At 43.3% G+C, this 16,887-nt stretch overlaps 1 protein-coding gene across 1 annotated transcript in view; it reads left to right on the top strand.

Moving 5' to 3' along the window:
• Window positions 1–10,140: 10,140 nt before the first annotated feature.
• Window positions 10,141–16,887, top strand: part of CTR9 (CTR9 component of Paf1/RNA polymerase II complex) — a 28,822-nt gene continuing 22,075 nt past the window's right edge. The window contains exons 1-5 of the mRNA XM_075546069.1: window positions 10,141–10,361; window positions 11,054–11,152; window positions 12,417–12,656; window positions 13,123–13,240; window positions 13,608–13,697. Of these exons, the coding sequence (XP_075402184.1) occupies window positions 10,317–10,361; window positions 11,054–11,152; window positions 12,417–12,656; window positions 13,123–13,240; window positions 13,608–13,697 (592 nt within the window). The 5' untranslated portion in view covers window positions 10,141–10,316. The remainder of the gene's footprint in view (window positions 10,362–11,053; window positions 11,153–12,416; window positions 12,657–13,122; window positions 13,241–13,607; window positions 13,698–16,887) is intronic.

Genomic DNA, 16,887 nt, shown 5'->3' with positions numbered 1-16,887 from the left:
GTGGAAGCATCTCAGTGCTGGCGTGAGTCTCCACGTGGCTCCTCCAACTCCAGGGCTCTGGCTCCATCACAGTAGCTCCATGTGGTTGTCAACAAGAATGTATTGCAGAGAGTGTAAGTCTGGCCTCTAATGAGCTATTTATCCCCTTAGTGCCTCCAAATGAGGACATCAAGCTGCAACCTGATTGACAGACTAGACTCCACCCCTTCACAAGTTCACAGGAGCTTATGTAACTGCCACAAAGTATATGTAGAAACAGCTCAACTGGCATATGTTTTGCTGTATACATTCTCAAAAACAACAAAATTATTTTTTAAAGAGGAAAGTAAATATACTGAGATATTTAATCCATAAGTGCATAAGGTATAATCTTCATAAGTGCATAAAGATCAATGTCAAGCAATTTTCAGTGACTAAAAGCAAAGTAGGAAGGAAAGAAATCCTTGTAGAAGGATGTTAACAATGAAGATTTCCTGGGGGAGATGGGATAGATGATGGCTATCAAATGATTGATGAAAGATTTAATATTGTGATGTGTCCTCTCATCAGTGGGGGGTCAATGGTGACCGTTTTCAAAATAGAAAGATTTCATTAGATGCTGTCAGGTCGGTTCTGAGACAGAGCCGCTGTATGGAGAACCGAAGCACCGCTCAGGTCTGCACCATCCACCCCATGGTCTTCACCATGGTCTTCATGGGAGCGGCATGGTGTTCGTCCACCTCCCTGAGGCCCTTCTTCTTGCCATGGTGTCCGTTCCCAGGAACCGGTCTCTCCTGACAACATGTCCTGAGAACATGAGATGAAGGCTCGTCATGCTAGCTTCTAAGAAGCCTTCTGGGGTTACCTCTTCAAAGACAGCTTTGTTTGTTCTTCTGAAAGTCCAGGGTACTTCCAATAGTATCCAACAGTACCATAGTTCGAATGCATCAATTCTTCATTGGTCTTCCTTATTAAATGTCCATTTTTCATATTACATACTCCTTGAAAATACTATGATTGGGTCATGTTCACTCGAAGCCGCTGAGTGATCTGTGACTGACATCAGGAAAATTCTGACTCACAGCAACTCGACAGGACAAGATATAGCCACCCCTGTGGGTTTCTGAGACTCTTTACAAAAGCAGACAGCCTCATCTTTCTCCCAAAGAGCAGCTGGTCATTCTGAACCGCTGGCCTTGTGGTTAGCAGCCCCACACATAGCCACGATGTCATACACATACTGACGGAAAGGCTCATCCCGTCTGCACACCAACCCTGCCAAGTAGATACGCTTCCTCCTGCCCTAGCGCTCCATTTTCCCGATGACAGATCACCTGACCCACAGCTGAAGAATAGGTAAAGTGCTCCAAATTGTCTAACTCAGAGGAAACATTCAAAACCTGTACATTTCGATTACGTAAATACTATGAGGGGATGTATAGATTTATCAGAAACATTAAATAACTTGCCCAAGCATCCTAGGGATACTACAGGCCCAGGGTCAATTTTTATGCTAATTTTTTGCCTTAAATTCTCTCCCCCTCAGGGGCCCAGCTGCGCTGCTTCCAGAGTAGGGAGGGGGAAGACAAGAAAAGAAAAAAAAAGATTCTCTCCCCCAAGTAACTAGTTGTCTTGAAGTCAACTGCAACTCATGGCGACCACGGATGTGTCCAAAAAAGAGCTGTGCTTAAGAGTTTTCTGCCAGTGATTTTTTTTTTAAAGAAAGAAACATTCAAAGATCTTTCTTCCAAGATGCCTTTGAGTGGGCTCACACCTCTGAGCACATGAACTATTGACACTGCCCATGGGCTCTTCTCACACTGCATAGGCAGAAGTTCTCAACCTGTGGGTCGCGACCCCTTTGGGGTCAAGCGACCCTTTCACAGGGGAACACATTATTTCCGATGGTCTTAGGAACCGAGACACCACTCCTCTATCATTCTCCAAACAGGTCTGCCCACATGCAGATACACCCACATATGAGTACCCGGTGTGAAGACTGTAACCCATGCTACACCATGCTTCAAGACAAAATTTCATTTATTTGTCATTAAAAATAAATATTTCACAATATATAATTACATATTATTTTTGTGATTTATCACTATGCTTTAATTACCGGTATGTTCAATTTATAATGATGAAAATATATCCTGCATATCAGATACTTACATTATGATGCATAACAGTAGCAAAATGACAGTGATGAAGTAGCAACAAAAATAATTTTATGGTTGGGAGTCACCACAACATGAGGAAGTGTATTAAAGGGTCACGGCATGAGGAAGGTTGAGAACCACTGGCGTGGGTACTATTGAATCTACTTGAGATTCAAACCTGTGGTTCAAAGTTCTCAGGAGAGATTCTCTTCACCACCAGCCATGATTTTAAAGTAGAGGCCAGGCTATCGACGAGTAGTTTTGTTTCGTTAGGGCCTATCCTATAAGACTGATGAGCCCATAAAGAGTTAATCTTGGAAAAGAATAGAAAGCCCAAGAATAAAACCATCAGCATAGAGACAACTGGTCTCAGACAAGGGTCCCAAACCATCAAGTGGGAAGGGGATGCCCTTTTTAACAAGTGGTGCTGGAAACAATGGATATCCACATGTAGAAAGATGAAACAAGGCGCTACCTCACCCCATGCACAAGAATAAACTCAAGGTGGATCACAGACCGGGAAGTTAAACCCCAAACCATCAGGACCATCAAGGAGGGAATCGGGACTAACTTCAGAGCACTGGCCCAGGGAGCTCATAGGCTCACTGTAATAGGGAAGGGTACACACACAGGTGAACTGGAAATCGACAAATGGGATTTAATAAGAATAAAGCACCTGTGCACCTTGAAAGACTTCACCAAGAGGGTGATAAGACAACCCGCAGACTAGGAGAGGATTTTTAGTAATGACACGTCGGACAAAGGGCTCATTACTAAAATCTACAACACCATCATGACCTGCAAAAAGAGGAAAACAGTTAACCCCCTAAGAAGTGGGCAAAAGAACTGAAAAGAACGTTCACTAGGGGGGAGACCCATATGGCCAATAAGCATATGAGAAAGTGTTCCAGGTTCTTAGCCATAAGAGAAATGCAAATCAAAACAGGCATGAGATACCACCTAACACCCCTGAGGCTAGCCCAGATCAGCATATCAGAGAGCAACAAGTGTTGGAGGGGCTGTGGTGAAGTAGGAACCCTCCTCCACTGCTGGTGGTCGTGTAGATTTGTACAGCCACTGTGGAAAGCAATCTGGAGATACTTAAAGAAAATGGAAATTGATCTACCTTATGACCCAGCCATCCCTCTACTGGGCATATACCCGGTGGAAGCAACAAATAAAACACGACCAGTCATATGCGCTCCAATGTTTATTGAGGCACAATTCACAATCGCAAAGACTTAGAAACAGCCTAAGTTTCCATCAATAGATGAGTGTATTAGTAAATTCTGGCACATACACACAGTGGAGTACTATGCAGCATTGAAAAGCACGGACTATCACATGAAACATGTCGTTTCATGGGAAGAGCTGGAAGGAATTGTGTTAAGCAAGATAAGCCAAACTCAAAAGGACAGGTATAACATGAGTCCCCTGAGGTAAGTACAATCAGCATGCCAGGAATAGAAGAAAGGACACCTATCTCACAATAAAAGGGTGGAAGCATAGATAGTTGGAGGGAGGGCAGGCCACACCTAGGGAGGTACATGAGAGTCCAACATAAAGAAGGGGAAGGGGGGCAGGTGGAGGGAGAAGCGGGATGGGGAGAAACCGAGTGGATGGCGCGCAGGGAACAGGGCACTGACCCACCCAGGGAAGAGTATTAGTTGTGTCCCACAGAACTGGGACATGCCAAACCATGACACGCCAAACCAGGAGGGCAATGTAATGCGAGGAGGAGGCCACAAAGAGGCTGGACCATACGCTGGCCCAGAATTAGCCCGACCCCACCATGGAAGGGAGTACCACAGAAAATGGAAATAGATCATCTGGTGTGGGAAAGGAACTGACCTACCACACCACACCCGGAAGGAAGCTGACACAAAGGAGGAAGAACGGAGCGGAGCACACTTGTGTCCACCAAGCTCAGAAGATGATAGTCCAGCTCGGAGGGCCCAATGTACAGAGAGGACCATATAGCTGGCCCCACAGCAAGATGCAACATCCTGCGCTGACCCATGGCCCTACACGGGACAGCACTGGAGACACAGTGGGGGATGTGCGACTGAGCTGACCCCACCACACTGAGGCAAACACTGGGGCGTGAAATGGAGTGGCGGGGGAAGCAGAGCAAGGAGATCCCGAGGGAGTATAAAGGATGAACATTGGGGCCAAGAATGGCACCCCATCAGACTTCTCTGGAAAACACTCCTAAAGGACAACAAATAGACCTTGAACTACTAACAAGCTTTTTGCTGTCTTTTTAAAAAAATTTTTTCTTCTTTTCTCTTTTAAATTTTGTATGCCAGTGGCTTTTTGTTTGCTAGTTTGTCGGTGTTGCTGCCGTCGATGTCATGTTCTTATGTGCCACTTTGGTGCTGTCAAAGCCATCTGCATTTTTATGCACATATTACTATATTTGCAGGTCCACCTAGATAAGATAAGCTGGACAAACAATGTGAGAAGGAAATAACAGGACCAACGGAGGGATGTGAGAGTGTGGGAGGTAGGGGAAGGGAGGAGGTGTTGGCCAACCCAGGGACAAAGGAACAAGGAGTGATTCAAAACCAGTGGCAGGGAGGGGGTGGTAGGACTGGTAGGGAGTGACCAAGGGCAAGATAACTGAGAGGAATTACTGAAATCAGAATAAAGGCTGAACATGGTAGTGGGGCAGGAGGAAAGCATAAGGAAATAGAGGAAAGGAGTAGGAGCTAAAGGGCAAACATAGAAGCCTAAATACAGACATGTACATATGTAAATACATTTATGATTATGGGGGAAATAGACCTATGTGCATATTTTTATAGGTTTGGTAGTAGGGTAGCAGGTGGACTTTGGGCCTCCTCGCATTCCCTCAATACAAGAGCACCTTGCTCAGCTAAACGGTCATTTCATGATACCCACCTTCCCGACACGATCGCTGAAGACAGATGGGTGCATAAGCAAATGTGGTGAAGAAAGCTGATGTTGCCCAGCTATCAAAAGATATAGCATCTGGGGTCTTAAAGGCTTGAAGGCAAACAAGCAGCCATCTAGGTCGGAAGCAACAAAGCCCACAGAGAAGTACACAAGCCTCTGTGAACATGAGGTGTTGAAGGGATCGGGTAGCAGACACCAAAGAACAAAAACCATCATTGTGTGATCACCTTCCCCACATAAACGCTGAAGACAAAGGTGTGCATAAGTAAGTGTGATGAAGAAGGCTGATGGTGCCCAGCTATCGAGAGATACAGTGTCTGGGGACTTAAAGGCTTGAAAGTAAACAAGCAGCCATCTAGCCCAGAAGCAACAAAGCCCACATGGAAGCAGCACACCAACATGTGTGATCATGAAGGGCAAAGGGGACCAGGTTTCAAACAACAAAGGAAGGGGCGGGAATCATATCATCATGAATGAGGGGGGCGTGTGATGGGGACCCAATGCCCATCTGTAGACAACTGGACATCCCTTGCAGAGGGGTAGTGGGAGGAGATGAGTCACTCAGGGTTCAGTGTAGCAACAATGAAACTCACAACCTTCCTCTAGTTCTTAAACGTTTCCTCCCCCCCAACTATCATGATCTCAATTCTACCTTGCAAACCTGGTTAGACCAGAGGACGCAGAGCGGTACAGATGGGATCTGGAAACACAGGGAATCTAGGACAGATGAACCCCTCAGGACCAATGGTAAAAGTGGCGATACCGGGAGGGAAGGGGAGTTAGAAAAGGGAAACCAATCTTGGGAATCTACATATAACCTCCTCGCTGGGGGATGGGCAACAGAAAAGTGGGTGAAGGGAGACGCCGGGCAGTGTAAGATAAAATAAAGCAATAATTTATAAATTATTAAGGGTTCATGAGGGAGGGGGAGCGGGGAAGGAGGGGGGAGGAAAAAAAGGAAAATGGGGAGCTGATTCCAGGAACCCAAGCGGAAGGAGAATTTTGAGAATGATGAGGACAATGAATGTATCAGCATGCTTTACACAATTGATGTATGTATGGATTGTGATAAGAGTTGTATGAGCCCCAATAAAATGATTTTTTTGGAAAAGACTTAATCTCAGAAATCCTAGATAGGGTCTCTATGAGTCATAATTGACTTGATGGTGAAGTTTGGTTTGGGGGAGTTATTTTTAAAAACCCAAAACCTATCTGCATAAACTCAATTCCAACTCATAGTAACCCTACTGGGCAGAGTAGATCTACCTGGTGAGGTTTCAAAGGCCATAATTTTTACAAAAGTAAACTGCCAAATATTTCTCAGCCAGCAGCCAAGTTGAAACACAGTGCCACTGGGGTACCTTCCACGGCCACGGCTCCTTCAGGCACTCAAGCTGTCAGTTGTAATATCTAAGATTTGCGACTGAAGGCTGTAATATTGTAATAGCTGAACACCGAAACCCCTATTTTCCCAGTTAATAAATACCTGTTGTATGAATACTGACCGAAAAAGTACTCTGTGCGTCGATGTGTGTGCTCCTGTTTTTAGAATACTGATAACTTCATCTCGCTCTGGCAACTGGTAAAATCCAAGTTCAATAACCTAAAAGACACAATACTGGTTTTAATTCTTTGCTTTCTCTCTTTTTTTAAAATCGCATTTTTTTCTTTGCTGCTTTTCTCGAACACCTCCTTTTATTGTGCTTAGCAGGTCCTTCGATTTTTATAAATAGAAGGTTTGTGGCACTTCTGCATCAAACAAGTCTGTTGACACCATTTTTTTCAAAGTCCTATGCTCTGGGTGACATTTGGGTAATTCTCACATTATTTCAAATTTTTTCATAACACTATTATTGCACACTATAGTGTAGATGTAACTTTTATATACATTAGAAAAACAAAAATTCCATGTAACTTCCTTTATTGCAGTAGTATGGAATCAAAGATCCATACAGTGGGCAGTTCAAAACCACCCACAGCTCCATGGGAGAAAGACTGGGCTTTCTACTCTCATAAAGAGCTACAATCTCAAGGGGCTGGCCCCAATCCCAACTACGTGGACAGCACACACACACACACACACACACACACACACACACACCCAACAGAAGCATTCACTTCAGAGGACAGCACTGAAGCTAAAGCTCAGGGAGAGGGACATGTCTAATCAGAACACACAGCAGCAAATGAAGGGAGAGAAAGAGAGAGTGGAGCACATCCTGGCCCACCAATCCCTGAGGACACTATTCCGGCTCAGAGCAGCCAAAGCACAGAGAGGACCATAGGGCTGGCCTCACTATGAAACACAACATCCCTCACTGACCCATAGCACTACAGGGGACAATACTGGAGACACAGTGCAGGAATTGCACCCAATCTGACCCCACCACACTGAGGCAAAGCACTAAGGGTGTGCAACAGAACAGCAAGGGGAGCAGAGCAACACAGTCCCCAGGGAATACCAAAAATAGACTTTGTGGCCAGGGTGTGACACCACATCATACTTGACCACATCATTGTTAACCTCCTAAAGGTCAACAAATAGACCTTGAACTATTTACAGGCTTTTATTTTGTGTGTGTCATTGGTTTTTTGTTGTTGTTATTTTGCTTTCTTTTGGTGCTTTGTTTTGCTCTAATTTTTTGTGCATATTTTTATCTCTGCAGGTCTATCTAGATAAGATAGGTGGGATAAACAATCTGGAGGAGAAAACAACAGGACCAACAGTTCCAGGGAACATGGGAGATGGGGAGGGGGGGGGGAAGAAAGTGGGGTTAACAAACCCAGGGACAAGGGAACAACAAGTGATCCAAAATAAATGGTGAGGAGGGTGTAGGAGGCCTGGCAGGGCTTGACCAGGGGCAATGTAAATGTGAGGAATTACTGAAACCCAAATGAAGGCTGAACATGATAGTGGAACAAGAGGAAAGTAAAAGGAAATAGAGGAAAGAACTAGGAGGCAAAGGACATTTATAGAGGTCTAAATACAGGCCTGTCCATATGTAAATATATTTATATATGATGATGGGGAAATAGAGCTGTGTGCATATATTTATAGGATTAGTATTAAGGTAGCAAATGGACATTGGGCCTCCACTCAAGTCCTCCTTCAATACAAGAATACTTTGTTCTATTAAACTGGCATTACATGCTCACCTTCTCAACATGATTGCTGAAGACAAAGCAGGTGCATAAGCAAATGTGGTGAAGAAAGCTGATGGTGCCTGGATATCAAAAGATATAGTGTCTGGGGTCTTAAAGGCTTGAAGATAAACAAGTGGCCATCTAGCTGAGAAGCAACAAAGCCCACATGGAAGAAGCCCACCAGCCTGTGTGACCACGAGGTATTGATGGGATCAGGTATCAGGAACAAAAGAACAAAAAAATCATATAATTGTGAATGAGGGGGAGTGTGGAGTGGAGACCCAAAGCCCATCTGTAAGCAACTGTACATCCCCTTACAGAAGGGTATCAGGGAGGAGACGAGCCACTCAGGGTGCAATGAAACATACAACTTTCCTCTAGTTCTTTAATGCTTCCTCCCACCACTATCATGATCCCATTTCTACCTTATAAATCCGGCTAGACCAGAGGATGTACACTGGTACAGATAAGAGCTGGAAACACAGGGAATCCAGGACAGATGATCCCTCAGAACTAATCATGGGAGTAGCGATACCTGGAGGGGAAAGGGAAGGTGGGGGAGAAAGAGAGAACTGATCACAAGGAGCTACATGTAAACCCTCCCTGGGGGATGGACGACAGAAAAGTGGGTGAAGGGAGACGTCAGACAGGGTAAGACATGAAAAATAATAACTTCTAAATTATCAAGGGTTTGTGAGGGACGGAGGGCGGGAGGGGGGGAAATGAGGAGCTGATACCAAGGGCTCAGGTAGAAAGAAAATGTTTTGAGAATGATGATGGCAACAAATGTACAAATGTGTTTGACACAATAGATGGATGTATGAATTGTGATGAGTTATGTGAGCCCCCAATAAAATGATTTTTAAAAAAGAAAAAATACTACAATAAAAGAAATAATCTTATAAATGAAGAACATTAAAATTTAAATAACATTTAATTGATTTAGAAAAATAAAGTTACAATCTCAGAAACCCACAAGGGTTGCTCGGAATCAGCACTGGTTCCATAGCAGTGAGGATGGAATCAAACACAGTATCTCTGAAGTATTCCTGTACAAGAGGGCTTCGGAAATCTTGGCGAGGAGGATGGAATGAAAATATACTAGGCTTTTCCACAAAATTTCTGAAGCGCCCTCATCTAGTTAGGATTTGTGTTCACTGTAAGTACGGTTGAACTACTACTTATTAAGAAATGTTTAGTGGAGCTTTTAAGGAGTACATCCTACAGCAATATTAAAGCAAAAGCACAGAGAAGCAAACAGATCTTGTTCAAACTCACCACCAAGTCAATTCTGACTCAGAGAACCTATGGGACAGGGTGGAACTGGCCCCATGGGTTTCCGAGTGTGTAACTGGCATGGAAAGCCCCCTCTTTCTCCCGAGAGGATCCGGTGGCTTGGAACTGCTGACCTTTGGGTGGGCAGGCCGACACAAAAGCACTGTACTACGAGGGCTAGTTATTCCTCAATCACTAGGATTTGAAAATGGAATGACTCACACCCTTTCGGAGCTGAACAAAGACCCGATCATGCTAGAACTGGGGAATGAACCACTGCAGGAGTCCTAGGAAGGACACACGCTTGGCCACGCACATCCGACAGAGGACAAGTCAGCGGGGTCCGAGGGCCGTGCAACTGGACCAGACAGTGCAAGGGTCAGACACCCGGCCTCGAACCCGCGTCTCGGTTGTTCGCCCCGCCCACTCCGGGGCGGCCGCACTCCTTGCCCCACCCACTTTGGGGCGGAGCCTTGCCTGAGCCTACGGCTCTTCTATTCCGGCCGCTAAAGTGCTGCGCTCAGATGGGGAGCCTGTAAACTCTCGACCAACACAGGCGACCCGCGGTCCAAGGCCTCGAGAGACACCAGGGCCACGGGCAGAACCACCAAAGGACGCCACCTCCCGCGGCGATTCCTTCCGGGTCAGGGGGCGGGGCCACCGGAAGTTGCCGTCCGTCGGCGGCGGCTTGTTGTTGGAGCGGCTGACGGGAAGGAGAAGCCGGAGCGCCGGCTGCGCGGCGGGTGGTTGGCTCTACTGGGACCCTCGGAGGCGCCCACAGCGAGGGCCACCGAGTGCAGAGCGGCGGGGCTGGACGCCCGCTCGCCGGCTAGCTTCATCATGTCGCGGGGCTCCATTGAGATCCCCCTCCGGGACACCGACGAGGTAAACGCCGAGTAAGGGAGGCGGGAATGGCGCGGGGGAGGCCGAGAAGGAGCTGGTGTCAGGGAACGTGGACGGTCTCTCCCCCGCACACTCGACTCTCCGAAGCGAGAGCATCCCCTCTCGCCGGAACCCAGGCCGAAAGCGCCGGTCCCAGCCCCGTCCCCCCGTCCCCACCCCCACCACGCTGGGCATACCGGAGTCCTCGCAGCGGCGGCCGGGCGACTTCGAGCAGGACTTCTTGATCGTTGCCCTTCCACCTGTTCGTATTTGACTGTACCTCGACCCTTTCCTCAACTAATTCAAAAGCGCCCGATAGAAACGGACAGTTCACCCACAGAATACAGAGGTGGGCGCTCTGTCACTGCGGTCTGTTTGCTGTTCAAACAAGGCACCTTTCCCTGGGAATCCATGCCACCCTGGAAACTTGAGTCTCTCCTGTGCTAGCATTTTTAAATTCTCGTGATTTGGGGTTACCTAGCAAGTTCTGCTTGCTTTTCTGTGCTTTACCTTAATGTTACAGGATATACTTGTCGTTTACTGTCCAGTAGGCAGTTCTTAACCCGTAATAATTCATTGTACTCAAATTGAACAGAACCCTAACAGTATGCATATTGAGGTTCAAGAACAGCAGCAAAGTAGACATGTGAACTGTAAAATGAGAAAGGAGTTAAAACCAACATTTTATGTTTTAGGTTATTGAACTTGACTTCGATCAGTTACCCGAGGGGGATGAAGTTATCAGTATTCTAAAACAGGAGCACACACAACTGCACATATGGATCGCGCTGGCGGTTAGTATTCATGTAACAAATATCTGTTGACTGGAAAAACAGGGCTTTCTGTTTTCTAATTTATAATAGGCAGCTTGGGTAGGGTACATGATAAATAAGTTTCACAGTGCATAGCGCTGTGTCTCACGCTTGGATTGTTAACCTCAAGGTCAGCAGTTGAAACCCACCACTCAATGCAGAATAAAGATGAGACTGGCTGATCCTGTAAAGAAACCATATCCAGATAGGGTCACTGTGAGTTGGAATTGATGGCAGTGGATTTAGGATAGTTTGTGTCTGTGGAAGTTGTTTTACCATCTGCACAACAGTCCAGTTTCCTAAAGCATGTGTACTGTGCTGATACATTTGTATGTGTTGGTGAAGGCAAAATTCATTTAAGGTCGAGTACTCTATTCAATGTGATGATTCAGTGAAGCTAGTTTATGGTTTATAGATAAACTAAGAAAACATGTAAGTTGCCACTATGTAAGCATTCCTACTTAACATTGTTCCCTAAAACAAGAAAACAATTCTCATGAATACTCTAGAAGGTGATTAAGTTAATGTCTGTGATGCTCCCAGCATAGTATGTGACCCCTACTGTGTGATCAGTAAATTGTAGTTATTTCTTTTTTATTTATAAATTAAGCAGAAGTTATTAACATGCCCAAAGGCATAGACACTTTCTGCAAATCAAGAACCAAATCCAAGTTTCCTATCTAGAATTCTTTATACCTGTAATACTGCACTCTCAATTTTTGCTTGTTTGAAAATTTTATTTTGAAATTAACTATTCCTAACTTAGGAGCATTTGTATTGGTCCTAAACATCTATCATTGAGCCATAATTGTACCATTTGGTAAGTTTTCCGTGTGCATATACCTGTGAAACTACCACTATAGGCAAGAGAGTGAATATTTATCGCCCACAAATAACCCTCCACTCCCTACCCGCAGACAGCCTCTGATTTGCTATTTGTCACTAAAGATTAGTTTGCATTTTCTAGCATTGTACTTAGAATCATGGTGTAAACTCTCTTGATAAGGCCTTCTCTCAGCATAATTATTTTCAGGTTCCTCTATATTGTAGTGTGCTCGCTCCCTTTTTTGCTGAGTAGCATCCATTTTACAGGTGTCTCGAAGAAACTTCATTCTTATACCAGTCATGGACATGTTAGTTGTCTCCAGTTTTTATTATTGTGAATTAAGTTGCCAAAAATATTCACATAAAAGTTTTTGACTGAGCATATGCTTTAGAGATCCTAATTTAATCCATTACCTTACAGCTGGAGTACTACAAGCAGAAAAAAACAGAAGAATTTGTAAAGCTGTTGGAAGCAGCTCGTATAGATGGCAATTTGGACTACAGAGATCATGAAAAAGACCAAATGACGTGCTTGGACACATTGGCAGCCTACTATGTTCAACAGGCTCGAAAGGAAAAGAACAAGGACAATAAGAAGGATCTAATCACACAGGCAACCTTATTGTACACAATGGCTGATAAAATTATTATGTATGATCAGGTAAAAAGGAGCCACATTTTTGTGAGTTTATGAAAGGGAGAAAACTAGTATAGGAAAGCAAAATGTATGGGATAATACACTTTTTTAAGACATTTTATTTAATATGCTTGTTTAGGAAAAAAAGGATTCCTCATTTAAATGGACTTTCTTGGGTCCTTGTGTTATTGGAGTGCCGTGGGCAGTTTTAGCATATGAAATGTGTTGAATCGGTAATTCCAGTATCTCCAGGTGTATTTCAAGCAGATGTTTAAGTAATTCAACTTTTCTTGTCATTGCTACTGTCACAGATCATTTGAATTTCAGGATAGTGTTTCAATTTGTGATGAAGAATTCCTTTTTGGTGGTTTAAAAGTACAGTTCTTAGACGACCTTCCTATATATGGTCTTCATTTTGAAGTGACATGTTCACGTTAAATGATGGTGGTCTTAGATAAAAGAAAGTCTAAGGTGATGTATAATGTTTCAGAACCATTTGTTGGGAAGAGCCTGCTTCTGCTTACTTGAAGGTGACAAAATGGATCAAGCTGATGCGCAGTTTCATTTTGTACTAAACCAGTCTCCAAATAATATTCCAGCTCTTCTTGGTAAGTGGCAAACTTTTTAGTAATTTATATTTTTCAGCATATCCTTAGAATACATCTCTTTGTGAATTCTTTAGAAAGTAGACCTGACCACAAAGTAGTGGTAGTTGTTGTCTTTTTCAAAATGAAATTATAATAAATTTTGTTTCTTTTAAAACTATTAAAATATATGCTAATTAAGAACAATTTCTTACTTCCTTCTAAAGATTCAGTAATACATTTAGAGAACTCCAAGCTATTTCAACTATTATTTTATAGGTACGTAGACATGGAAGCATGTTTCTATTTTTAGGTATTTAAGTAAATTAAAATAAAGCACACTAGACTTGTGTTCTTTAATAGTATGTGCTCATTAAAAAAATTATTACAGGTAAAGCTTGCATTTCATTCAACAAGAAAGATTACAGAGGAGCACTTGCGTACTATAAGAAAGCACTTCGTACTAACCCAGGATGTCCCGGTAAGAGAAAAACTGTTTTAGATCGAAGCTTTGTATGATCCAACTTGAAATATTGATGGCTTGTCAATTGCTAGTGAAGTTTGTTGTCAAAAGACAGCATAGGTTTATTGATCTTGACAGGATAGTTGGCTTTTGTTGTTGATTTTAGTACTGTGTTTGACTTAAGAGCTGGATGGTAGGTCATAGTGTAACATTTTTGCACTATGTTGTTTTTCTTTCCCAGCTCTTGTTTATTCAGCCTATTTTTCTTGAACACAATGTATTTGGCAGGCATGGAAATGCATCAATGAAGAGAAGCAAACAAACATTCCTACCTTCGTGGAATTTATTTTCTATTGGGGAAAATAAGCAATAATTAAGCACAACCTAGGCTATGTTAGGTATTGATAAGGACTAAATAGAAAAATAGAGTAGGAAAGGGATATAAGTGTTGGCGAGTGATACTTTAAAAAGAAGACAAGGGAACACGCCACTGAGAAAACATTTGGGTGAAGACCTAAGAGCCATACAGAAATGGTTAAAACAAAAACTTCAACCTCACTGCCAGCCAGTCTATTACAACTCAGAGCAACCCTATAGGAGAGAGTAGAACGGCCCACCCCCCACCCCGAATGTATCCAGAACTCTTTATGGTTGTAGAAAGCCTTGACTCTCTCCTGCAGGAAATAAGCTGGTGGTGGTGTTCTGTGCTGTTGGGTTGTTGCCCACGCAGCAACCCTGTGTACAACAGAAAGACGCATCTCCCGTTCCTGTGCCATCAGCACGATTGTTATGTGTGTGTCCGTTGTTGCAGCCATCAGTTCATCTCATCGAGGGCTTTCCTTTTTCTCTCCCCTCTACCAAGCATACTGTTGCTTTCAGGGACTGGTCTCTACATGTCCAAAACACATGGAGACAGACTCTCACCATCCTGGCCTCTAAGGAGCACTCTGGCTGTACTTCTTCCAAGACAGATTTGTGTGTTCTTTTGGCAGTTCATGGTACTTTCAATATTCTTCACCAGCACTGTAATTCAAATGCATTGATTCTTCAGTCTTTCTTATTCAGTGTCCAACTTTGAAATGCATACAAGGCAATTGGTAATACTATTGCTTGGGTCAGGCATACTGGAGTCCTCAAATAACATTTTCAACACTTTTTTGTATATTACCAATTTGTATGTCACAAAAGAATCCAAGTCAGTTCCAGTATTACTTGTCCTCCTATTCCCACTCCGACCAGTGTTTAGATGGGATGGCTAAGGAATCTGGAGGGTTGTTAGGGCACGTGCTCTCTCTTTTCTCTTAATTTTATTTGTTTGTATTTATATTTATTTCCCCCTTTTTGTTTAATTTCATGCAAAATAAACATGTTCTGTATCGTTTGCACAGCCCAGCTCATCAAATCAGTTAACAGTATCTCATGAACCCCCATGTATGTGATGCTTTTTTTCCCTGCCACCCACTTTCCCTCCTTACTGTCCTGCCCCTTCCTTTTGCCACTCTACCCACCACCTCGTAGTCATTAAAGTTTTAACTTTTAGTGTGAAAACCATTTATCATAATAGTGTCATAGAATATTTATCTTTATGAGTTGACTAATTTTGCTGAGTTTAGATTTTCAGTACTTTGAAGAGGTCTTGTCGGGCAGATTTACAATACATGTAGCAGTATCATGTGATCTCTTGACTGTTGCTTCTGTGAACATTAACATTAATTATAGATTCAAGCAAGACAAAATCCTTTCTCCATGTATCATGTTGTTGTCTACTGTTGTACTTGTGAGGATTCTTGTTTTCTGTACATTGAGCTGTACTCCACACTGAAGGCTGCACTCCTTGGCCTTCATCAACCAGTGCTTCAAGTTCCACTTACTTTCATCAAGCAAGCGAGGAATAGAGGAAAGACTCTTCCCAGAGAGAATGGATAGGAAGTGCAAAGGTGCTGAGAAAAAGGTGCATGTAGCAGGTTTGAGGAAGAATGGGGAGACTAGTGTATCTGGAACGAAGAGAGAGGGATGGGGAAAATATGCTAAAGATAACAGGGATCTCACAGATTATTACGAGAACTTGGCCTTAACTGGGGAATAGGAATTCATTGGAGGATTTTGAGCAAAGTATTAAGCAAATACGAATTAACCTGTATTTAAAAGAATCATTAGGGGTATTGGGGAGGAGATGAGTCATTCAGGGTTCAGTGTAGCAATAATGCAACTCGCAACCTTCCTCTAGTTCTTAAACGCTTCCTCCTCTTCATCTCTCATGATCCCAATTCTACCTTAAAACCTGGTTAGACCAGAGGATGCACAGCGGTACAGTTGGGATCTGGAAAACACAGGGAATCTAGGACAGATGAACACCTCAGGACCAACTGTGAGAGTGGCAATACTAGGAGGGAAATGGGGGTAGAAAGGGGGAACTGATCTCTGGGATCTACATAAAACCTCCTCTCTGGGGGATGGGCAACAGGAAAGTGGGTGAAGGGAGATGCCGGGCAGTGTAAGATAAGATAAAATAATCATTTATAAATTATTAAGGGTTCATGAGGGAGAGGAACAGGGAGAGAGGTGGAGGGAAAAAGCTGATTACAGGAACCCAAGTGGAAGGCGAATTTTGAGAATGATGAGGGTAATGAATGTCTAAGGGTGCTTTACTCAATTGATGTACGTGTGGATTGTGATAAAGAGTTGTATGAGCCCCAATAAAATGATTTTTTTAATGATTAAAAAAACGGAGGGGGAATCAACTCTCTTAAATAAGAGAATCATGTGAGCTTGAGTTGAGGCTAAACTGAGGTATTAATATTAGGGAGGGACAAGGATAGACGCTGGGACACCAGCTAGAAAGCTGTTGCATATAAAACAGTTTAAAAAGCAAGCAAGTTGTTGCAGTCATATAGGTCAGACGTGAAGTGCACAATAGTGAAAGTGGTAAGAAGTGGTTAGGTTCTAAATGTAGATTTAAGGGAGTACTGATGGATCTGATTAGTATGTCAGACAGTAAAGTATTACATTCAGAAAACAAGTACAGGAGAGACTCAGAAAAATGTGAGATATCTTTTAGATTTACAAGTGACGAGTTCAAGAGGCTTGAAATTCAAGGAAGAGCCCTGGGCTAAAATAATTAAATTGGAAATCCATACAAAGCCTTGAGATTATAAGATCTCCAAGGGAGTGAGTATAGATTAAAAAAAAAATTTTTTTTTTAAATAGG

The sequence above is a fragment of the Tenrec ecaudatus genome, chromosome 4 (genome assembly GCF_050624435.1).
Source record: "Tenrec ecaudatus isolate mTenEca1 chromosome 4, mTenEca1.hap1, whole genome shotgun sequence".
NCBI classification, from domain to species: domain Eukaryota; kingdom Metazoa; phylum Chordata; class Mammalia; order Afrosoricida; family Tenrecidae; genus Tenrec; species Tenrec ecaudatus.
Note: the sequence above shows the minus strand (reverse complement) of the source record. Positions and strands in the feature narration are given on the sequence as shown.